At 41.1% G+C, this 25,114-nt stretch overlaps 1 protein-coding gene across 4 annotated transcripts in view; it reads left to right on the forward strand.

Annotated features, from left to right (window-relative positions):
• BICD2 (BICD cargo adaptor 2) overlaps nt 1–25,114 on the forward strand; it is a 124,172-nt gene that overhangs the window by 84,869 nt on the left and 14,189 nt on the right. For all 4 annotated transcript variants that reach the window (XM_089522814.1, XM_089522823.1, XM_089522832.1 and 1 more), the window contains exons 3-5: nt 19,800–19,952; nt 20,746–21,195; nt 23,416–24,435. In XM_089522814.1, the coding sequence (XP_089378940.1) occupies nt 19,800–19,952; nt 20,746–21,195; nt 23,416–24,435 (1,623 nt within the window). The remainder of the gene's footprint in view (nt 1–19,799; nt 19,953–20,745; nt 21,196–23,415; nt 24,436–25,114) is intronic.

Here is a 25,114-nt window from a genome sequence, read left to right on the forward strand (position 1 = left end):
ATAAACAGGGCACGTGAGAAGGAAGAAAGAACAAATTTGAAGTGGATAAAGTCAGCCCACTGTTTGGATTTTCTCCAAAGACGTTCAGCCGCTCTAGAGCAGGACCGGAGAAACTTAATGATGGGAGTAAGCCAGGGCTGAGGCCTAGTCTTAGAGGAAGAAGTGCGTACAGAGACAGAGGCAAAATGGTCAAGAGTCGAGGAAAGAGTGGAGTTAAATAAAGACATTGCTGAATCAGCAGAATCCCCAAGATTTAGGGAAGAGAGAGATGAATCCAGGGTCTGACCAAGATGGTTAGAGTCAACAGACTGAAGGTTACGAAAATGGCGTTGAACAGTATGACGAGGAGGTGGAGTATAAGTGAGAGCAAAGGAGATTAAGTGATGATCAGATAGTTGAAAGTCAAGTGCCAGGTAGTCAGAAATGGCACAGTTTGCAGCAAGAACAAGGTCAAGACAGTGACCAAGAGTTGGAATGTGGTTGGAGGCCAAAAGAAGCTAGGAGAGAGTTGAAGCAAGATGATGTAGGGTAGGCAGTAACTTGGAGGAATTTGGCTATTACTAAGAGAGAATTTGTACAGTGAGCTATGTAGCGCTTATCAAGTGATACAGTATTTCAAAAGGTTTTTGTTCCTGTCGTTTTTGATGCTGTCAGAATGCTGACCAAGTTGAAAAAAGCATGACTTGAAAGGATGTGAAACAAATCTGAGTCATCCCCCTGACAATTCAGAATAAAAAACTAGGCTTGTCATAATTGCAGCACAGCAAGAGGAGCCTAAGAAGTGTACAAATCACATGTGCAAAGTGATGTTGTGTATGTTCATGGTGATCCTCCCCATTCCCTATTTTAAAAATGTTGCCAAAAGGAAATGATCAACTTAAAAAAGAATAATAGCCACACACGAATGGAAAAGAGCAAGATGAAAATATTAAACATTGTAAGCATATACAGGAGGTTTGGGGAAGGTTTTAAGATGATTCTGTCTCCTTGAGATAGTTGTAAAACACAGCAGTACAAGAAGTGAAGAAAGGGGAGAGGCAGAAAGTCCAGAATGGGTTTGAGATAGCAAGAACTGAGAAAAGGTTAGGAACATAAAGACATAAATACAAATGCACCAGCCTTATTCATATGTGGAAGGGTTGGTGTGGAAATTGAAAGTAAGAAAATGTTGAACTGGCAGTAAGACCACATTCTGTGCTTCTCATCCTCTGCATCCTAAAGTGAGGGAAATTACCCCAAATATATCAAGAAACCTGACAAAGACAGTGAACCAAAGAGGCATCTTTCAAAATACCCTTTAAATGAAGAGTGGAAATTTTTAGCCTTTAGGCCATGGACAGTGGCAAGGGATTGTGAAAGTTGTAGTACAACAGACCTGGAAGGTAAATGTTTCCAGTCCATACTATAAACTAAATCTTGACATGTACACATGTCATAATCCAAAAATCTATATTAAGCATAAACTGTAGCTCAAGTCCAGTGGGCACTGACTTGAGAGCAAGTCCAAAGGTGCATTGGCACTATTTTACAGCACCTCAACTGCTGTAGCTCCATTCTTTGAAATCCTGGGGTTTGTAGTTTTGCAAGGCCTTTAACCTTCTCTGCCAAAGAATATTGATGGGTCACAAAACTAAAAATCCCAGGATTCAGTAGGATGGAGCCATGGCAGTTAATGTCAAATTGCATTATTTCTGCAGTGTAGATGTACCCCCAGTTAATTCATCTTCACTTCTAATGAGAACTCAGGTTTGATTAGTTCTAAGATCCATTCATTTGTCTTTTTAGCCATCAAACTGCATTAATTTGATAGTGCAGAGGCAACCCATTGAAATCTGACTTACTTCTGATTAAATATAGATACAACTGCACTGTAAAGCCATAAAGCCAGCATGATTTGAGTGTTGGACTAGGACTCTAGGAGGCCAGGGTCTGAGTCCCTACTTCTCTCAGTCTTAGAGGGAAGGCTCTGGCAAACTTCCACCATACAAATCCTGCCACGAAAACCCTAGGATAGCACACCACCATAAATCGGACCTGATCTGAAGGCACATAACACCAATCACCCTTTTCTTTATGGCATCATGGAACAAAGAATTTGCTTTTTAACAGTTTGAAAACACTTGATAGAAGTTGAATTCCAAGGAATTTGATTTTCTAAATGATAGACTGGTTTTATCTGTTCCGTCAATATACAGTATATACAGTACACAAAGAAACTCAATTCCAAATGGATGGCAGGTAAGGCTTTTTTTAAAAAAAAGATGCAATCTTTAATACGCTATTTGATGCAAGAGCAGTTGTTAATTTCTAACTGCATTTTTTTATGGTAGTTTTGAATTGACTGTGGGTACTGTCTTGGAAGACTCTGAAAATCACTTTTTTCATCAACCAAAATAAGTTTTAGTTTTTGGGCTTTTAAAAACCTCAAACATATATAGGCTAATGAGGTCAGTGTTATGCACTCCAAATTCAACACAATTTTTCTTTTCTTTTGCTTTGCTTTATGACACACATAAAATAGCAGGACAAACAGATCCACCGAAATGCCTATTTCCTCTTTGTCTCAGGAAAATTCAGATATAGAGAAAGATATTGCTGAGCACTGTACTTTTTGCAGATGACATCTGTTGGGCTTCCATCATTTATCTCTATCAAAGCTGATTTTAAGATGGCAGTTTCTTATTTTGTCTTGCTTCCCCCCCCCCCCCACAAAAAAATTATACAAATTTTGTATTTTGCCCCATAAAGAAGCTATCATTTATCATTTGGAGCTCTTTGAGAACCTACAATGAAGAAAGTGTCCCAAGATGATTAATTGTAATGAAAATGCAGTGTGCTCTACATATTATTTAAGGAGGCATCTGTTCCTGATTAACCCCATTGTTGTTATGCATTGAGAATATTTGAAAGAAAGATGCTAAAAAGAGGGCTTTTAATCTTTTTTTTTTTCCAAGCAGCTGCTTGAAATCACAGCCTCCAACTAATGCAGGAATCCAAAGATACATTCTGATTTAAAATATACACTGTTTTTCTTCAAAATAATGTAACAGTGCACATGTTTAATGTTTCAGTTTTGTTAATGTATTACCCAAGTGTCTTAAAGTTCCTTTTTTGAGCTGCAGCCTGCTGTCTGAAAGTTAATGCTCTTTAACATGCATGAGTGAAGATGCTTCACTTAACTTTTAATTAAACCATTATGTGACCATAAGCCTTATCATGGCAGGAGAAGGAAATGTTCCCCAAGCCCCATTTCAAACAATAGTGACTTGCTTTGACCTTCACTTTGACCTTCACTCTGCTATTATAAGCAATAGTATAGAAATAGAAATTGCTGATTCATTTGCAAGATACAGTTGCAAGGTGTTTTATGGTAATTGAAGTTGGAAACAGATTTAAGGGTAGAAGTGCTAAGAATCTTTAGCTGCTCCAATATATTTAAACCTGCTTGATTTAGTAAATAATTAATTGAATATGAAGTAATTAAATTAATATAGAATTTATCTGCCTTAATTAATATTCTAATGTCAATTTAATAATATATTTATTAATAGAAAACAACATTAATTTATCAATATTAAATTGTGTTAATTATTTATAATGCATTCATATATTAATTCATTGATGTATTAGTTTAATGATTATGGTTGCTAAACACTGAGTAGAGCCAGTTTAGTATAGTGAGCAAAGTTTTGGACTGGGACTTAGCAAATCCAGTCTCCACTGAGCCATGAAACTCAGGGCCTGAACACACGGCCCAAAAGGCCTGTACCCTCCCCCTGGTCTGGCATTGTCCTGTATGGAAGACACAGGCCAATAGTCCTGGACCCCAGGATCAACCATATTGGATGCCAATCCACTGGTTTCAGACTGAAATTTTAAACTTATTTAAGGTGCTGATTATTGCAAATGTCGTGTGATGGAGTGAGCTCCCATCACTAGTCCCAGTTTCTGCCAACCTAGCAGTTTGAAAGCATGTAAAAGTACAAGTAGATAAATAGGTGCCACTCATGTGGGAAGGTAACAATGTTCTGTGTAGTCATGCTGGCCTCATGACCACAGAGTTGTCTTGAACATCTCTGGCTTAGTGACAGAGATGAGCACTGCGCCCTGCAGTTGGACACAACTTGACAACCTGGTGAAAGGGGAGACCTTTACGTTTACCTTATTTGTAGTGAAGTTTCCTGGAAAATTCACCACAACACCTGGTAAGACCACATGACCATGCATGCCATAGCTACCACTGCTGTGTTCCCTCTGAAGGTCCCAGTTGTAGTCTGTGATATTGGAAGGGGGCACCTGGCTAGGGTGCAGGACAGACCATCCAAAAAGGATGGTCTCCCGGCACCTATTTTTGCTCCGCGGGGAAGCCACAGTCTCCAAACTGTGGGGCTTCCCCACAGAGCAAAAAGTGGGTTCTTCTTGCACTGCCATGTGTCTGGCACGTAACAATGGCAGCGCCCATCTGTACAGGCCGCCGCCATTTTGACTCCCTCATCACGTGTGAGGGTTGCAGGGCTTCTGGAAGCACCCCCCCCCCCCCGAGGCACCCCTCACACGTGACGAGGGCGTCCTTTCCAGCCAATCTGGATCGGGCCTATGTTAGTAAAGCCAGGGCTTATGGACTTCACCGAGGCCTTTAGAGGAAATGTTGTAGTAGCAGCAGGTAAGGAGTGTGCGGCTCCATGGTGCACCAGTGGCCAGTGGGTGTGTAAATACCTGCACTTGCCTTGGGGCAGGAATGGGCCTGAAACATGGGCGGCATACCACAGAGTTGGTCCATGTTATCTTGTCCATGTGTACAGACTCTCAGTGGTTACTACAGCCTGACCTGCCTCACAGGGTTGCTGAGAGGATCAAATGAAATTGATAGCAATGGATACCAACTAGAATATATTGGAGGAAAGATGGTATATACAAGTAACTAAACATTCAATGCTATGTTTTGGTTGTTTCAAACTGTGGCTATTACAAATTAACACTTTAGATAAGAAGGTGAATGAAGAAAAGACATTTGTGGGTGAATGCCCGTTAAAAAGTACTGTGTGAAAAAGCGGGAAAATATCATAATAATTTGTGCTCCCATAATTATAACCTAGGCAGCACAGAAAACAGGCTTTCCTGTCCATTTATTCATATCCTTTTCACAAGAAAACCCAGCATCTGTAATTACTTCAGAAGCAGTTCTTTCTAGAAAACATATGCAAATTAATTTGACAAGAAAGGAAGTCCTTTGAAAAAATCTATCCAGAGACTGTTTGACGGTCGTCCAAATTATCCTCGCTCCACATTTGTTTCTGTAAATTACATACCAGCTCAAAGGCATTGTTTGTGTCTCAAGTGTGTGGAAAACTGAGCAGGTTTCATCATAATGGATGCGAACTCATAATTAATGTTGTATTTTATTTCACCGAACCATGAATATATGTCGTTCCTAAAGCAGCAACAACTGGCTTAAGGAGACAACATGTGAAAGGGATCTAGGAGTCCAAGTAGACCACAAGTTGAACATGAGTCAACAGTGCGATGCGGCAGCTAACAAGGCCAATGCAATTTTAGGCTGCATCAATAGAAGTACAGTGTCTAGATCAAGGGAAGTAATAGTGCCACTATATTCTGCTCTGGTCAGGCCCCACCTGGAATAATGGGGTCCAGTTCTGGGCGCCACGATTCAAAAAGGACATTGAGAAACTGGAGCGTGTCCAAAGGAGGGCGACTAAAATGGTGAAAGGTCTGGAAACCATGCCCTATGAGGAACGCCTTAGGGAGCTGGGTATGTTTAGCCTGGAGAAAAGAAGGTTAAGAGGTGATATGATAGCCCTGTTTAAATATTTGAAGGGATGTCATATTGAGGAGGGAGCAAGCTTGTTTTCTGCTGCTCCAGAGACTAGGACCCGGAGCAATGGATGCAAGCTGCAGGAAAAGAGATTCCACCTCAACATTAGGAGGAATTTCCTGACAGTAAGGGCTGTTCGACAGTGGAACACACTTCCTAGGAGTGTAGTGGAGTCTCCCTCCTTGGAAGTCTTCAAACGGAGGCTGGATGACCATCTGTCAGGGATGCTTTGATCTGGATTTCCTGCATGGCAGGGGGTTGGACTGGATGGCCCTTGCGGTCTCTTCCAACTCTATGATTCTATGATTCTAACTTTCAAAGAAATGGCTGGATGAAACTTGCTGCTAATCAGCTAGCTTTCCAGATACAGCTTTTAATTTTAGATATACTCTCTACATAGAAATATCTTAAGACTGTAGCGATAGATGTGTTTATTATTTTTGGCAAGGATTAGCCAAGTTTATGCCTGACTTGGATCCCATTTCCAGAATGAATAGCCTTTCCTAATTTAAGGGTCACAGCTGTGGTTGTTACTGTGGTGAGCAGTTCTAACAGATGTCAACAACAATGCTAACGTGAACCAAAAATGGAGGGTCAGGCTTGTTTGTGAGGTTAGTTCTGGCTCTTGCTTTTTTGGAAGGAAAGACAACAATAATCTGAATTTAGTTACATTAATGAAGGAAAAAGGATATTCTATCCAGAGCTTGGAAAAGTTAACTTTTTAGACCATAGTTCCAAGTATACAGCAACCATGGTACCTAGGGATTCTGGGAGTCAGCTAATCAAGTCATGTTGTCATGGTCTGATTTGTGTTAATTCTTTATACTCCCTTTGTTCAGCTTGTTTTGCCCACTCACATTTGGATAAAGATTTCAGCTGTCTGGTTTATTGCTTTTAGTAGTTTCTTCCAGCATTTTATTCTGTACAGAAGTATCCAAGGCCTAGGTTCAAGTGAAGAGATTGGTAAATTCCCTATTGGAAGTAGTCATTAGTTGCCTTGTTAAGGGCCTTTTCACACTACAGTATTAGTGTGATATAATTCCACTTTAACTGCCATGGCAGCATCCTATGCAGTCCTGAGGTTGTAGTTTGGTGAGGCACTAGAGCTTTCCAGATATTTCTCCTTCCTTAGGCTTTGTTCCTTAAGGGTTTTTTTTTCGGGGGGGGGGAGGGGAGGGAGTTACTTCTGACAACTTTTGGATTCTTGTGTGTTGGTGGAACTGCTTGGACTATATAAATTCCTTGTTTTGAGGATTGGGTTTGCGATTAGTACAGAGTGGAAGTGTGGCAAAATGGAATCATGTAGATGGAGCTGCCAGTCCCAGCCACCAGTGGTGAGGAATACCACTGGTGGCTGGGACTTCAACAAGAACTGGAGTGCTGCCCTTTGTCCACCCGTAGCAGGCTGTTGGTCATCTGACTGCCTAGCAGATGCCCTGAGATCATTTGTTTTCAAAGACTGTTGGAAGATTGCTTTAGGGATGATGAAGCAATTCATGTCTCTTCTCAATTTTTTCATCCTGCCCCAAATATTATTAATTATTACTTATTTAAACTATTTTGATACCACCCATCATTTTGGGAGATATACAAAATGTACTAAAAATTCTAATACATTATAGACTTAAAACAGACTAACAAACAAAACCCTACCACTACAACAACATAAGGCAGGCAATAAAAGGATAGCTCATGTCAACCAGCTCTAAATGTAAAAGGAAAAGGCAAGGAAATATATTTTGACCAAAAGAGGAAAATAATATAATGTTGATATTATTTGTACTTCTATGGGGAAGCATGGTCTATAATCAAATTGCCACAACCCAGAAGGCTCCCTTCCTTGTTGTCACATAATGTAGCTATGGTGCTTTCAGATTGTCCGTTTCCCCCCAAATGTCTTGAAACCTAGGCAGAACCAGAACTTTTATGTGTGTGGACTGTGCTCATCCTTGAAGGTCACACATCTCCCCCCACAATGATGGAGTGTCTGAGGTGACAAAAGTTCCAATTCAGACAAGAGCTAGGAATAAAAAGTTCTCCATCCATTACTGCCTGTATCTCTGCTACAGTAAAAGTTGCTCTTTCCTATATCATATCATATCTCTTTTGAAAGGTATGACCACTTCATATCATAAAAAGCAGGACAGGAAACCGATTTTGTGCTTCATAAGCTAAGCTGAGTGAATAAATATTAAAGCATTTGTTTTATTTATGAAGCCCTTCAAGGCAAAACCCTATTTAAAACTGCTGAGTATGTATTTTTATGAGGCATACTTCTTTTTGTATTTTGTATTAAAACTAGCTGTTATAGCCTATATTCATAAATTTCATGGAGGAATATGATAATGGTGGAAGACTGAAGTCTTAAACCAACCAAGCAGCAGAAGAATGTCACAGAGTGGTAAAGCGAAAGAAAGCGAATTGAAATGAGATTTCTAAAATTATGGTGTGTATAACTGTTTTAAATCATTAAAGCTAGGTATAATATTAGTTTTTTCCTACCTGACAGCTCTCCAGCCTGACTATGCTGTCTATGGTTGTTAGAAACTGTAGTCCAAAACAACTGGAAGTTCCTGGGTTGAGGAAGGTTGGTCTGGTGAGTTACAGCTTTAGGAGAGTACCTAGGCGGTAACTTCTTATCAATGAATTTCAGTAGTATTAAAAGCATTCTTTGAGGCTTTTCTCTATGTCCCTGTCACTTTAGATGTAAAGGTGTGCAGTGACCAAAGATAGTGCCTTTTCCATTGCAGTGCCCTACCACTGAAATTCTCTTCTCAGGTAGGATTGCTTGCCACTTTCTCTCTTTTTTCTTTTCTTTTTTTCTTTCTTTGTTTCTTTTTTCTGGTAATAGGTGAACACTTTTGCATTTTCCCCAGCAACATAGATCAATTCATTGGTTTAGTCTTGATTTTTAATGCTGGAATTTTACTTGCTCTGATTTGCTTTTATTTCCATGTTCACTTTTGTATTTGCTCTTGCAGTATTTGTACCGCCTGCCTGCCCAAACCATGGGCTTGCCATCTGCAGATTTAAGCATCCACAGATGGCAATTGGCCCTAATGGCAGTGTGCATACACAGCTGCACTGCAATTAAAAAACATGAGACTTGGGGTCCTGAAGTTTTGGGCATCTGCTGGGGGTGAGGGGTCTGGAATGCAACCCCCATGGATACTAAGGGCTGACTGTACTTGTCTTTTAAATTTTTCATAAGACATGGTGAAAGAGTATTTCTCTCCTCCAAACTTTCCATATTTTGTCAGTCTTTGTTTAGTGTGCGAATAGATGCATCTCCCATAACCTAGGTTAGGCAGACATGCAGGACAGCACTTGGTAGCTTTCTGAACCCATTACCTAAGCTGCTGCTTCCCTGGTTCCTCATCTTGCTGTGATGTGAAATGAAGAGCTCCACAAGGCTGCTGCCTCCAACATTTCTGTTATATTTTCTTTTCTGTGCCCAATACCAGTTAGTATGAGGAAAATACTAGAAAGTCCTCTTTCTAAAATACAGTACATTTTAGAATACTCCAGATTCATCTCAGGCTACGAATCTGACATGTTTTGTATAGCACACCGGTGCTGCCCCACTGAATGATTTATTGGTCACTAAAGCCAGGGCAATAATGGGTTAAAGTAGGCTCTTGTCTGTAGCTTATTAGAGGCTTTATGGTTTAAATTGGACTGTGATTCCATTAATTAATACTCTCATAGTTACCCATTTACTCTTGAGTTGATCAGGGGAAGGAAGATACATTTAGGAAAAATTGTGGAATAAGACAGTAGTGCTGGTTACAGAGGAAGGCAGTAGAAGGAGAAGACGACCACATTGCAGATGGATTGAGTCAATCAAGGAAATCATGTCCCTGAGCTTGCAAAATCCATGCAAGGCTGTAGATGGCTAGAGATCATGGAGGTCTGTCATTCATAGGGTTGCCATAAGTCAAATTAGCTTGATGGCAAATAACAAGAAGCCAGGACAATGATTCCTCCTTTTATTTTTCAGTATTCAGTTTTTGTTGTTCTGTGCTTTCAAATCAGCGCTGGTTTATGGTGAACCTATTGTGGGGTTTTCTCAGCAAGATTTCTTCTGAGCAAGTTTACCATTGCCTTCCATTGTGACTTGCCCAATGCCACCCAGTGGGTTTTCATGGTTGAACATGAATTTGAATCCTGGCTTACCAGAGTTCCAGTCCAACTCTCACACCACTAAACTATGCCAGTCTTCATCTATCACAAATACTGGAAACATTGGCAGGGTACAGACCACCAGAAAGATGCGGCCAATGGCCGCCTCTCTTTTCCACATAACCGTGCCACAACATCCAAGTTGCACGTCGCGGCTACGTGGAAGCAAAAGGACCGCTAAAAAGCGGCTCCTTTTCGCGCTGCCTCAAACTGCCTGTGACGGCGTGAGAACATCACTGCTGCGTGCGCGGCTGGAAGGTGACGTCACGGCTGTGCACACTGTGTATACGACGCTGCACAGCTGTGACGTCCAGGCGACATCCTAGGGTTGTGGGGCATCTAGAAACGGCACCCTGGGGCAACCCCAGCACGTCACCAGGACATGCTAAAGGGCTTGTTTGTCCAGGGCCATTGTTTTTTGGAATACAACTTTTAGAGTCCCCCAGCCTGTGCTGGCTGGAGGATTCTGGGGTTACTTTGTAGACCAGGTAAGTAAAATTTATCAACTCAAATTTCACAATGATTGCTTCATAGATGAATGTTCTGTAGAAATATTATCATCATTCAGATAGGGACTCTCACATCAGTGAATGCTCTTGCTTGAGTGGTTGCAAGCTGGATTGAGGTCAGAACTCTTGGTTCTGTGCACTCTTGCTACCTGCCCTTTTCCCAATGCTCAGAAATGTTATTTTGAGTGGGGGAAAGCAGAGGTAGGTAATCTGAGGCCTTGCTGGGTTGGTTGTGGTGTTTCTCATCAACATCAATGCTGGGGAAAGTGTTATATCCTGCTGGCATCTGGAACTTGCACTGTTAGATTCTGGTAGGGTCTGAGATTGTCACCACCTTCCCACTCCCCATGGCTTCTGAGCCTTGGAGGAAAGGGAAACAGAGCATGCACATTGCCAGTGCTACTAAGGGGTCGTTCCCACTTACCTATAAAGCGGGTCATGATCCGAATTTAGGGTGCATTGTTCCCACTGAAGCTCGAATTTAATCGCCATTAACCCTCATTCGTTCCCACAGCATCTCGAATGAGAATCGAATTAAAATTTTAAAACCAGATTATCAGCCTATAATTCGGTTTAAAAAAATAGTAGTTTATAATGCGAGTTATTTTTGAAAGCGAGGTACGATTCGCTGTATCTGAATGGGAACGAAAGGGTGTCTGATTCGCGAACCTGGAGATGGGAGGAGCAGCGCTCAAAGGGCTGGCCTGGGGGTGTCACCCTCTTTGGTCTCTTTCTGCATCACCAGCGCCATTTTCTTCAATTCGCATAGACTTTCCCCCGGTGGATTGTAACCTCCCCTCTGCTCCTCATTCATAGACTGATGTGTGAGGAGAGCCATTAAACACCATTTTAAACTCTTCTTTTTTCTTTTTTTCACCTCTGCCTGAGCACCTGAGCAGCAGATGGGCTTTGCAGTACATCCCTGCTTGATCGCCCTCCAAACAGCCCAAGGAGCATTGGGGGAGGCAAAGCGATTTTGGGAAAGGAGGCTCATTCCAGAGGAACTATGGGATGGGCATTGCAGGACATCCCTGCTTGATCGCCCTCCAAACAGCCCAAGGAGCAATGGGGAGGAAAGTGATTTTGGGGAATGGAGAGCCTGGACGCCCAGGGATCTGAGGGGGGGGGGTCAAGCCTTATCTTCTCTCTTCCCCAAAGATTCTCTCCCCATTAATGAAGCCCACTGCCTTCTCCTCCTTGATCCAATTTGCCAAGCCGCCTTCTAGTCTGGGGAGACACAACAGAAGAGCCTTGGATGCAGTCTATTTTCATTGGCTGCCCCCCCCCAAAAAAACCCAAGACTTGTGACGTCTGAAGCCTATGCACTTGATTGACAGCTTGTGGACACAAATGGGAACGGGAGCAAGTTAATCCGCTTTAAAATAACGCGATTTAAAATAAATGGGAACGAAAACAAGGTTTAAATGAATCGAGGTAATTTGCCCCTTTTGGAAATGGAAACGATGGGAAAAATTCGAATTATTCCCGGAACATACAGTCGGCCCTTCTTATACACGAATTTTTTATACATGGATTCAAGCATACATGGTTTGAAAATGTTCCAAAACAGTATAAATTTGCCTTGATTTCCCATTTTTATAAGGGACACCATTTTGCTATGTCATTATATTCAATGGGACTTAAGCATACACAGATTTTGTTATACATGGGTAGGGTTGCCATAAGTGAGGACCTCCAAACCGGGACAAATGTAGGGCAACATTTTCAAATGTAGGACACATTTTTATAAAAATGGAGGACGTGCAAAAAATTGAGGTTTTTTTTAAAAAATGTTAATATAAATGCATGATTTTAGGCATGATCAAAATGGAGGACATTTTGGCATTCTTCTTAGACAGATGGCAGAAATGTACTTTCCCTCAGGTTCAACTTTACTTCTCAGAAGTGTGTACTTGGGCAAGAGACTGTGGTTTTTCTTCACTGCGCATGAGTTTGTAAAAATCACAGCAAGTTACATTGGCCGTGCCTCAGGCTTGTTGATATCAATATCACCATCATCATCATCATCATCACCACCACCACCACTATAATTGTCCAGGAAAGGCAGACTTGTTAGCATTCAAAGCACCATAAATACACAAAAAATGCACTTGCATATATTTAATAATAAAAAATAATGAAAAAATAAATAAAAAACAAGACAGGGGTGTATATATTTGATAATAAAAATTAATGTAATAAAATAAAAAACAAGCAATAATAAAAATTAATGAAATAAAACAAAAACAAGCAATAATAAAAATTAATGAAATAAAACAAAAACAAGCAATAATAAAAATTAAAAAAATTAAATAAAGTAAGTATTTTATATTTTTAAATATAATTTAAAAACCCCAAAATACCAAGGCAGACCTAATGGCCACTGACTCAGCTTTCCTCCTCCTCCTCCTCCTCCTCTGGCCCAATTCTGCCCTGGCTTTCAGGCATCCTTCCTCCGGCTTTTTCCTCCTCCTCCTTATGATGGCTGGCGCGGGAGGAAGGGAAGCAGGGCAGGCGCGCGCGCGGAGGAAAGCGGAGCAGGTGTGCACGCGCGGAGGGAAGTGTGGCAGGCGCGCGCGCTGCCACTGGCCCCTGCTGAGGCCTGGGTGGCACGCATGCCCTCACAGTGGGGGCGCAGTGGCGGCAGCGCTTCTGCCACCGAGGAAGAGGAGGAAGGCGGAGCCAGAGGGGGAGGTGGGTTGAGGCCGCAGCTGCATTAGCGGCAGCGGCAATGGCTGGAGCGGGCCCCCAAACCAGGAACAAGGCACGGGTGGGGGCCCAAACTGGACCGGGACCGGGAGGGCCCCCCCCGAAACCGTGATTGGCACGGGGGCCGCCGGGTTATGACAACCCTATACACGGGGGATCTTGGAACCAAACCCCAGCATATAACAAGGATCCACTGTAATCAGAATTGCTCCAATATAATCCGTTTTATCTGCCAAGTGGGAACGCCCCCAAAGACTTGGTGAATGTTTGATTACAATGTTGATAAAGGCTTAGCATCTTCTAGAGGATGTGCAGTCATCCACAATAGCCATTTGTATTCTCACCTACATCTAGAATGGGAATGGACTGACATGGAGGACTGGGGTATGCATGTTTTGAGATCCTCCCAACCCAACTGCAGGCCACACCACTACCAGTACCTGAAACCAGAAGTGACAATGTAGACCCTTATGGTCACTTTGATTTTCATCCACTTTGGATTGGCACACAGCATTTAGGGGCAAAATCACAGACCTAGGCTGTTTTTTTCCATCCAGAAATAGATCTTTTTCCTGCAGATTTTTAAAAATTCTAGAGGACTATAGGTGGGAATGTAGGAAGCAGACACCACATGTGGCCCATAGGCCATGTAATTTCCACTTTCTGATCTAGATGGTTAAACTAGGACTCAAGTAACAAGCTACACAATTCTATAGGCGCAATATGGAATTGTGGCAAGATAATTTTGGGTAAAGCATCTTTTCTTAAAAGTACCTTTTCTCTTTCTTTTAGTGTTTGGGAGACATTTGTAAATCTCCCCCGTGTGCCCCCCTCTCCCGGAAATTCATCCATTAATTCTCACAGAACACTTTCAGACAGTTACTTTAATGTCTTTCCACTACTTTATAAGTCAAAGATCTCACAGTTTGAGAAACAGATATTGCCTGCACTCTGCGCTCTCTCTCTCTCTCTCTCTATATATATATATATATATACACACACACACACACACACACACACTCACACTCACACACACTCACTCTCTCATGCATGAGAGAACAAAATCCATATCTGGTCTTCTTGAACACAGGATGTTAATGAGAAATGGCAGCTGGTGAGCTCTGAAAGTGTGAACAGCAAGATTGGAAACAACATGTTTTGCTTCCCATTCTAGCCTCCACCACAGAATCAAATGCTTGCGCTGTCTGCCCAGGAAGGCGGATTAGCCCTATGTTATTTCTAAATAAAATCCAAACTGCTAAGTGAGAATTTTTTTTTTAAAGATGGGATTGTTGGTTTAAAAGGAACAATGTAAGTATGGCAAGAGTATCAGGCTGAGCAAGCTATTTGTCTCACCTTCTGTTGTTACTGTTTTCAAAAGTGTGACAGTGAGCAGTACTGTTCTCAGTAAATTGTCTTAGTTTGCTTTTTTCCTGCCTTTAAGCACCGAGAAATTGGTTGCTAATTAATCTTTTTTTCAGAGAAATTATTTGTTGCATGTTTTAAAACAACTAGAGGAAAGGGTTTCAATTTATTATATTTGTGGAGACTCATGGAATGGCATGGCTAACATTCATTTGTATAATTGAAACATTACTCATTGTGAGTATTGAAATGGAGTCTCTAAAGAATCTGTATTGGGAATTGTGTTTTTTAAATGTTATATAATTTATCTGGAGTTAGGGGTGAAGAGAGAGGTGGCCTAAATAACTTAGGTCCAAAACACACTGCAGAAATAATCCAGTTTGAGACCACTTTAACTGCCCTGGCTCAATGCTAGGGAATTTTGGGAAGTGTAGTTTTGTGAGATATTTAGCCTTCTCTGTCTGAAAGGCCTGATGCCCCAATAAATTACAATTCTCAGTATTCCCTAGTACTAAACCAGGGCAGTTAAAATGGTCTCAAACTGGATTATTTCTGCAGTGTGTTTTGGACCTTGTATTTCTCAACACAAAATTACCTTCAAATGGCACATCTGAATAATTGAAAAGCAGTTGTGGCTGGTGCATGCTGTGCCAGTGGGGTGGTAAATACACTCCAGCGTTTACTTCAGACTTTAAGCCTTGTGTGTTGAATCCTATCCCCAAAACAGTTTCAGCAGCTTGGATAGCCCCTTTAGAGCTTAAGCTAAACTCCAGCACAGATCTCCTATCCCAGTGACAGGGAGGCCATTGGGTGCCACTGATGTAAAGTTGTGAATTTGTTGATGTGACTTATGATGACCCTGAGGTGAGCCTGTCATAGGGTTTTCTTGGCAAAATTTGTTTAGAGGGGGGTTGCCTTTGCTTTCCTCTGAGCCTGAGAGAGTGTGACTTGTCCAAGGTCATCCAGTGGGTTTTCATGGCAAAGTGGGCATGCTGAGACAAAACGGTGATGGTCTAGGGAAAAGGTTATGATGAATAGCTGGTGAAAGTGTTGACACATTCCATGTTGGTAACAATTGAGAAAGGAATATAAAATGAGAGGAGTCTGTGTTGATAGCATTTCATGTCCTTATTCCTATTACAGATTTGCTAGGCCTGGCAATGAAAAGTTATGCACATTTTTATTAGATCTGCAGTAATACAGTTGTTCAGGTCTGGGCCACTGGGTTCCTCTGATGATTCTGACATCTTCTCTCTGCTTTAGCTGGTATAATTGGAGAGACAGTGGGAGCTGTAATCCAAAACATCTGTAGGAATCACAGTAGTCCACCTTGTTCTGGATAGTTAAGTGTCTCCCACATGATGATTATTTCTTATCTTCTTCTCCTCATGGATCGAGGTAGGGACCAACAACAGATTAATATATACACAACATCAGTTAAAAACACACATCAATTTAAAAAAGCAAATAAGACATTTACATATTAAAACAACTCACAATTTAAAAATCATCTGGATAGACCTGCCAGAAGAGACTGATCTTGTTTTAAATTCGGACAGCATATCTTAGCTTTTCATCACTTGTGTTTTCATCTTTAGGAACCTTCCAGATATGATATGGACTACTCTTCCCTTTCTTTAACAGTATATATTATACAGCTGGTTGATCAGTCTCTGACTATCCAGGTTGTGATCCTTTGTCTTCAATTCTTTTGGGACAAGCAAGAGGACTTGCTTTAATCTGTACCTGAGTGACAGCTGTTGTTAGCTTTATTGGATTTGCTGTTCAGGTGATTCTACTTACTGTCCTGAATGACAAAAGGCTTTGGGCCCTGCCACCAAACATGACTTCTTTGAGTTCTTTCCTTCCTTATTATTGCCCACTTCATGACTGTGTTATGTTAACTCATCAGTATTGTCATGATTAGATATGCATGAAGACAAAGAGAATGAAGTGAGTGCAGGTAACATTTTAGTTTTCTGTTTTATACTTGAGATATTGCTTCACTTTTATCTGTGAATGTGAACTATGTTGGAAATACAGTGTGGGGGTAGAACAGTAGTGCTTAGATGTAAATACATATAAAATATCTGTAATGTTGCTTGTCTGTAATTTCTTTCAATAGTCTTTATGTACAAATTTGCTGCTATGTGGTTTGTGGAAGTGATATGATTGCTGCTTGGAAGGCTTATATTTTAAGCAAGTCAACAATAAAGCAAGTGCAAGACTGCATTTCTAATCACAGCTTATCAGGGAAGAAGGATGTAGTGCTTCATGCTTTTTTGACTGCCTATTTTTTATGACTAGTTTTTAATTGTAGGCACTCAGGGGGGAGTTCATGGTTCTCATCTCCATCCCCACTGTTTTTTAACCTCAAAACACCCTGTGACTTAAGAAGATTGTGAAGAGCCCTGCTAGGCTAGACAGACAGCCTATCTAGTCCTGCATTTCTGCTTCTTGCATTGGCCAATCAGATGCCTATGAAGCCTGCAAGCAGCAGAACATGATGGAAATAGCCCTCTCCCCTGTTGTTTCCCAGAAACTGGTATTGAGATGCATGCTGTCACATGCTGGAGATAAAATGGAGCCATCAGGATTGGTAACTGCTGATAGCTTTAATTTCTCAAGTTTCCCTTTAAAGCCATTCAGGGTAGTAGCTATCTTGTGGTAGCAAATTTCATAGCCTTATTAATTATCCCAAATGTTCAACTATTCAGCTTCACAAATCACCAGCCATACAGATTCATTGGATCTAGTATTATGAGCAAGGGAGAAAAGCAAATCTCTGTCCACTTTCTGTACTCTGTACTTTTAGCCTAAGTTTCCTTGAGATGAATTTGATATTCTGTCCACAAGACTAAACCAACATTCAAGGGGGTTTAGAAAATACAAGGAGATAGAATGAAATCATGCTATTCAAATGGTGGAAGGAAGTATTCTGTCCTTTTGTTGTTAAAACAATAACAATAACAATAACAATAGGATTTATTTATATACTGCCCAATCACTGGGAATCCGAGTGGTTTACAACAGAGGGGATAATAGACGGTTCCCTGCCCTCAGGCTTACAATCTAAAAAGACACGACACAAAAGGAGAAGGGAATGGTGAGGGGGGGGGGAGGGGATCAGGTCCAGCATTCTTCTCTCCCTCTGAGGCCTGGACCAAAGCAGATGGACCGGAAGGAGGGCGCTCTATCTTCAGGCTAGCCCTGGTGGAGCTGGGCCAGCCTATTCTCTCCCTCAAGATGGTGGCTGAAGGGAGAGCTTGTCTTCTTCCAGGCAGGCCTGGTGGAGCTAGCCTGCCTCTCTCTCTCTCTCAAGATGAATTCCTTGAAACGCTTCTTGCGGCAATATCCAAACAGGAATTCTTTCTGTAATTTTTTTAATCCAATTTATTAATAGTGACTTCCTGATAAAATGGTTTTCGAAGTCTTTATGAATTTTTGCTTTTCTGTACCAGAGGTACACATGCCACCCAAATCGGTTGTTAAATCCCTCCAGTGTTAGAATTCTATCATTTTCTAATTTGATCCAATCTGATACTCACAGCAATGTGCTTGCATTATAATATAATCTTAAATTAGGGACTTTGCAACCACCGTTTTCAGTTTTATCTGTCAAAGTCTTCCATTTCATTCTTTATTTGTGTCCTGTCCATATGACATTTTTAAGATCTTTTTACCATTGTTTAAATGTTTTTCATTAATTATAATCTGAATGTTCTGAAATAAAAAAATTATTTTAAGGAGTACCATCATTTTGACTGCAGCGATTCTTCGTAATATTGTTAACTGAAGTTTAGATTATTTTCTCAGAACTATTTTTATCGACATCCATAATTGTTTATAAATGTTTCAAATAAGCCTCAGTTTCTTTTTGTAATCCATATTCCAAGGTATTTTACCTTCTTCGTAATTTTACAACAGGACATTTTTTCCTCTTCCGTCTTTCTGATATTCTTTGTCATGATGTTTGTTAAGTATTTCTAATACCATTTCTAACACCATTATAAGCAATAATGGCAATAGAAGACATCCTTGGTGGGTACCTTTTTGGATGTTAATCTGCTGTGTCTTTTCTCTATTAACTATTATTTTTGCCGTTTGATTGAGGTAAATTTGTTTTATCCAATTCAGAAAGTTATCACATAGATCCATTCTTTTAAATATCTTCAGCATACAATCCCATTTATCTTCTTCTAATTTTAATCCAAAAGGGGTAAATATTATAATCCTCAGGGTCTCATATCCCCATTCTCTATTTTTTCCACTGGTTTAACAAAGTCCCGCTTTCCTTGATCTCTTTCCCTTCTCTCCGCACCCATCTCCAGTCTGCCTCTCGTCTCCTTCACTGTCACTGGACTATATTTCCGCCTCCAATTTGGATCGCTTTCCACTCACTCAGTTACTTCGTCCCCATCTCAGTTCTGTTTTCAAAATCTCACCCTCTAACTTTATTTTGCTTTCCTCACAGCTTTCCCCAACACTCACCAATATTTTTAACCCTTTGTCCTTTGTTCTTCTTTTTAATGGATCACCTCTTTCTGATCTTTGTCAGCTTTCTTTCTTTCTTTCTTTCTTTCTTTCTTTCTTTCTTTCTTTCTTTGTCCTTTTTTTCTCCCCCCTCCTATTTCTTGTCTGTAGTTTCTTTTAAATGGCACGCATTGCTGCTGTTGGGATTTCTTGAAGATTTGTAAGGTTGTAGTCTACCAGATTGCTTTAAAGTTATTTTCTATTTTTTTTGTAAAAGGTTGGAAGCAAAGTTTTTTCCCCCAGCAGGTTAACCAGCTGCGATTCTGGCTGCTCTGCAACCTTTCTTCTCCTCTTTGGAGGCTGGCTCCACGATCCACTCAGGGAAAGAATTTCAGGTCCCCAATGAGCCCCATTTATTACCGCTCTTCCCAGAGGAGCAATTTCAGGGTTCTCCCAATTAAGAACCCCTAAAATCATGGTTTGGTGGCTATGGGGGCAATGAGCTTTTCATTCCCACAGCTGGTCGTCTTGCCATCTCAACCTGAAGCCGACCTGTCCTCACTTCTAAAAGCATCCATTCTAATTCTGCTTTGCTCCTGTTAAGAAATGCCATTTCTTTATAGCCATCATTTAAAACACTAAGTTGCTCCTCATGTATGGGCTTATCATTTTAAAATCAGTAGTTGAAGGCCAGATAAATTTATGTCGATGTTATGTATTTTTTGTAGATAAATCAGAACATGGAGATCCAGAGGGGTCGTTTGCGAGATGACATAAAAGAATATAAATTCCGAGAAGCTCGTTTGCTGCAAGATTATACTGAACTCGAAGAGGAGAACATCTGCCTTCAGAAGCAAGTGTCTGTTCTGAAACAGAATCAGGTAGGTGTTGGAACATCTTTGTTGTTTTCACCGCAGATTTGGATGGTCATGTGGACAGCTTGTAGGTTGCCTCTAGTGCTGGAATTTTCTCAAAGTGCTATGATTTTTATTTTTATTTATTTTTTGTTTCTTTCATCTCTAACAGTGCCTACCTTTGATGTTGTGAACTTCATCTTTCTTTCATTTTCAAAACTTAACTTGCTCTTAGCTTGTTTTGCTTGACAAGACAAGAAATCTTTTGCAGAGGAGGAGCTGCAGTAGTTTTTTGCATCAGATGCAACACTGACTTGTGCCACCTTGGCAGCTAACCAATATATTATGACATATGTTTTTACAAATTAAGTCAGCTTCATCAGATGCAACTGAAATATTTCAGATAGCAGGTATATATTGGAAAATCACTTGGGTATGAGACTAAACACATGCCAGTTTTATTCCTTGTGCAGGTTCCATATTTTTTTCAGGGGAGGGGGGAGGGAATAGAAATTAATCTCAATTTTGATATCCATCTGATGGTCAACAATAATATATGCCAAATAATAATAGCAATAATGCTAGTAGCAGTCCTGTTTAGAGAGGGCACAGGGTGTGTAAGAGTACAGCATTTTACAGCATTGCCATCTTAAGAGGAAAGCAAAAATGTGCAAATATTCAACTTTTTCTGATCAAAGAGATTATTATGATTCTTTAACTGCTCACATGAAAAGCTCTTGACTTTCTTTGTGTCACATTCTCTTAAAATCTCTTTCACCTTTGTGTGTTGGATATTCTAGTGATATTGTTTATGTCACAGGTGGAATTTGAAGGGCTGAAACATGAAATCAAGAGGCTTGAAGAAGTTACTGAATTCCTCAATAGCCAGCTAGAAGATGCGATAAGGTTGAAAGAAATATCTGAACGTCAACTTGAGGAGGCCTTAGAAACCTTGAAGACAGAACGTGAACAGAAGAATAACCTTCGGAAGGAGCTGTCTCATTATATGAATATCAATGATTCCATGTATACCAGCCACCTGAACATCTCTTTGGATGGACTGAAATTCAGTGATGAAACCACAGAGCCTAATAATGATGAAATAGTGAATGGCTTTGAACAGAACTGCCTGAGCAAAATCAATGGCAATAACAAAGCATCTACCCCCAAGAAAAATGAGAGCTTCCCTCCAGCCCCTAGTCTTGTGTCGGATCTCCTAAGTGAACTGAATATATCTGAAATCCAGAAGCTAAAACAACAACTGATGCAGGTAAATGTTTGTTAGCTATATACCTGAAATATGTGTTATATTATGCCACCTAAAATTAATCATTTCCAAAAATATGTTTTGCTTTTAGATTCTGTTTGGTTACAAGAAGGTACTTCTTGCTACCATTGGATAGCATCTAAAAGTATTGTTTAGTTTATCTTCCAAAGAGATAGCTGTGTTAGTCTTTTGCAGGATAAAAGGGAAAAGGAAGGGGGAGCTGGGAAAAGGAAATACAATAGCATCTTTAAGACTAACTGGTTATTATTTCTGCATGAGCTTTTGTGGATTTAAACACACTTCTTTGGATGCAGTACACATGTTTATCTTGGTTTTTTTAAATACATGTTTATTTTGTGACATTTGTTTCAGGCTTATTTGTAATCTTAATTCTGTTTTAGAGATCAAGTCAGAAACAAATAGGCATATTCTGGGTATCCCAGGGAGTTGGAGAGTAGGGCAGAGAATTAATAAATCAATTCAGCCCAAGTGGGAACCAACGGATTTGAATCCACTCCCTGAGACCGGGGGGAGGGGGGCGGCTGCAATGGCCCCGTCCTTCTCCCTGTCACTTGTCTCCCTTGCCTCTCTGTACCTGGCCCAGTCCATCCCCTGCTTCTCTTTGGCCTTCCACAGCCTCCTTGTGCTCTGCGAACTCTTTCCTAGCTTCCTGGCTGCGGGGAAGCCTGGAACTGAAGAAGGTCACAGAGAAGCTGGGAAGGAGGTCCAGCTTCTCTGCGACCTTCTTCCATTCCTGCTATCCCCATGGTTGGGGAAGCCAGGAAGGAGGTTGCAAGAAGGTTGCAGGGAAGCTGGGAAGGAGGTCACAGAGCAGAAGGAGGCCGCAGAAGGCTGAAGAGAAGCTGAGGATGGACTGGGCCAGGTACGGAGAGTCAAGGGAGGCAAGGGAAGCTGGTGACAGGGAGAAGGCCGGGGCCATTGCAGCTCTCCCCCCCCCCCCCCCCCAGTCATAGGAACCTGGAGCAAACGTAGTGGGAATCATTCCGAGATCAATTTCACTTGAACCAAATCAACGATTCGGATCAGGAACCGAAGCATAAATGTAAGTGGGAATGAGGCTCAGATTTAACTGACCATCATCCTAGCAAATATATTTATCTTATGCTAAGGTACTCATATTGAGATGTCAGCAGTCTAATTGATAGAACTTGGGAATTGTCATCTAAGTAGCTTCAGTCAACAGATAAAGAAGGGAATGGGCAAGTTCTACCATCCCCCATCCTCACTTGTGTCTCTTTTATGGACAGTGGCAAGTTTTAATAGGAGAGTGGTTGTGGATGCTCTCTGTATGACTGAAGACACTGATTTTTCTTAAAGTTTCTCAATTATGTGGAAATCTTCCACACATAGAAGAAAGTCTCCTGCTTCAACCTGTCACTTTTCCACATGGAACTCTCCTATTTCAACTTGTCACTCTTCACATGAAGAGAATTATGCAACTAGGAACAGAAGAGCTAGGACTAGAACAATGCTCTCTTTGTATGTTGACGGAACACATTTAATTAATGCCTGCATAGGACTTAGAACTAAATGTCACCTGTCTTAGTTCCTATAGTGGAAGAAAGGCAGATAACAGTGGGCCCTTGGTATCTGCTGGGGCTTGGTTCAGGGTCCCCCATGGATACCAAAATCCATGGATGCTCAAGCCCCACTGTATACAATAGTGTAGTAAAATGGTATATAATGGCACTTGAGCATCCATGGATTTTGGTATCTATGGGGGTCCCTGAACCAAGCCCCAGCAGATACCAAGGGCCCACTGTATTCTGCCTTTGTAGGACTCAAAGCAGGTGACCTTGGTCAAGTCACACTCTCTCAGTCTCAGAGGATGGCAATGGCAAACCCTCTCTGAAGAAACTCGCCAAGAAAACCCCATGATAGGTTCACCTTAGGGTCTCAACATAAGTAGGAAATGACTTGAAGGGAATGCAGCAGCAGTAGTAAAATGGTTGTCCCTTATATAAAATGGCAAAATTAAGGTTTGCTTTTTGAATTTTTAAATAAATATTTTCTAGTTGTGCGTGATTGAATTTATGCATGCAAAATCTGTAGACATGGAGGGCTGACCGTATAAATTGAATAAATAATATATTTTGTATGTGTGGTTGTGTGAAAAGTGTGTGTGTTCTATCAGAGAGCCATGTCAGATGTGAAAACAGTTGTACATTTAGAAAGAAAACATTTACCCTGTCTCTATTATAGATGGAAAGGGAAAAAATGAATTTGTTGTCTACACTCCAAGAGTCTCAGAAGCAGTTGGAGAACACTCGGGGAGCCCTTTCTGAGCAACACGAAAAAGTTGGCAGACTTACAGAGAACCTCAATGCCATGAAAAAGCTTCAAGTCAGCAAGGAACGCCAGTCTGCTCTTGACAATGAAAAGGAACGTGACAGCCATGAGGATGGAGATTATTATGAAGTTGACATCAATGGCCCAGAGATTCTAGAGTGCAAGTATAAAGTGGCCGTAGCAGAAGTTAGTGACTTGAAAGATGAGCTTAAAGGCCTTAAGGCCAAATATGAAGAGTGTGACTCCAAATATGAAGAGGAGAAGAACAGGTATGAGACAGAAACTCAGGCTCTGACAGAAAAGATCACTTTGTTGGAAAAATCTAGTAGGCAGGATAGGGAGCAGGTAGTCCGACTGGAGAAGGAACTCAAGAAAGTCAGCGATGTCGCTGGGGAAACCCAAGGTAGCCTCAGTGTAGCCCAAGATGAACTGGTCACCTTCAGTGAGGAACTGGCCAACTTGTACCATCATGTGTGCATGTGCAACAATGAAACTCCAAACAGGGTAATGCTGGATTACTACAAAGAGGGGAAAGGGGGACGCACCAGTCCAGAAGGCAAAGGCCACAGATCTCCCATCCTGCTCTCTAAAGGCTTATTGTCTATAGACTTAGGAAAATCAGAGAGTGGGAGTGGGGAAAGTAGCCCTTCACCAGTTTCATCTCTCCCATCGCCAGTATCTGATCCCCGAAAGGAACCTATGAACATTTACAACCTGATTGCCATAATCCGTGACCAGATCAAGCATTTGCAAGCAGCGGTAGACAGAACAACAGAGCTGTCTCGGCAACGAGTGACTACTCAGGAACTTGGGCCAGTAGTGGACAAAGACAAAGAGGCTCTTATGGAGGAAATCCTGAAGCTTAAGTCTCTGCTAAGCACCAAGAGGGAGCAAATAGCAACTCTGAGGACTGTGCTTAAGGCCAACAAACAGGTGAACAAGGTTTCTTGCATGGATGGGGTTGGGAGGTATGGCAGATCTACAGTTTTATACAATTGTGCTGAAATGGTGGGCTGCGGGTGGAGGATTCATAGGAGAAGCTTTAAAAAATGTTAACTGTACTTGAAGCTAGTGCAGCCCATTCTGCCATCTCATTCCGCACTGTGTACAGAACTTGGCTTCAGTGTCTGCCATCCCTGAACCTTGGGTGCTGTTGACTTCCGCCTACTCTTGGTAGCACAACCTTGATCTTGTATACATGCAAAAGCACACAAGGTAAACAGACAGTTTTATGGGGAATTCTTTGTGAGATCTGGAGAATTTAGAACAATTTAACACAGGGACCTTGTTGTCTACTGAGGTTTAGTTCCATGGATAACAAAGTCCCATTAAATATAATGGCAAAGCAAAATGGTGTCCTTTATATAAAATGGAAAATTAAGGTTTGCTATTTGGAATTTATGCTTTGTTTGAATATTTTCAAGCCATGGATGCTTGAATCCCTGGATAAAAAAATCTGTGGATAAACAGGGCTGACTGCATTTAGAATATTCTCAGATATAATGTCATTATTATTATTATTATTATTTATATAGCTCTGTAGATTTGCACAGCGCTGTACATAAAACAATAAATATAGAAGAGTAAACCTGCCTATGGCGTACAATCCTGC

Source organism: Sceloporus occidentalis, unplaced genomic scaffold (assembly GCF_023333645.1).
Source record: "Sceloporus occidentalis isolate IW3139 unplaced genomic scaffold, rSceOcc1.0.p SCAF_1, whole genome shotgun sequence".
In the NCBI taxonomy this organism is placed as follows: domain Eukaryota; kingdom Metazoa; phylum Chordata; class Lepidosauria; order Squamata; family Phrynosomatidae; genus Sceloporus; species Sceloporus occidentalis.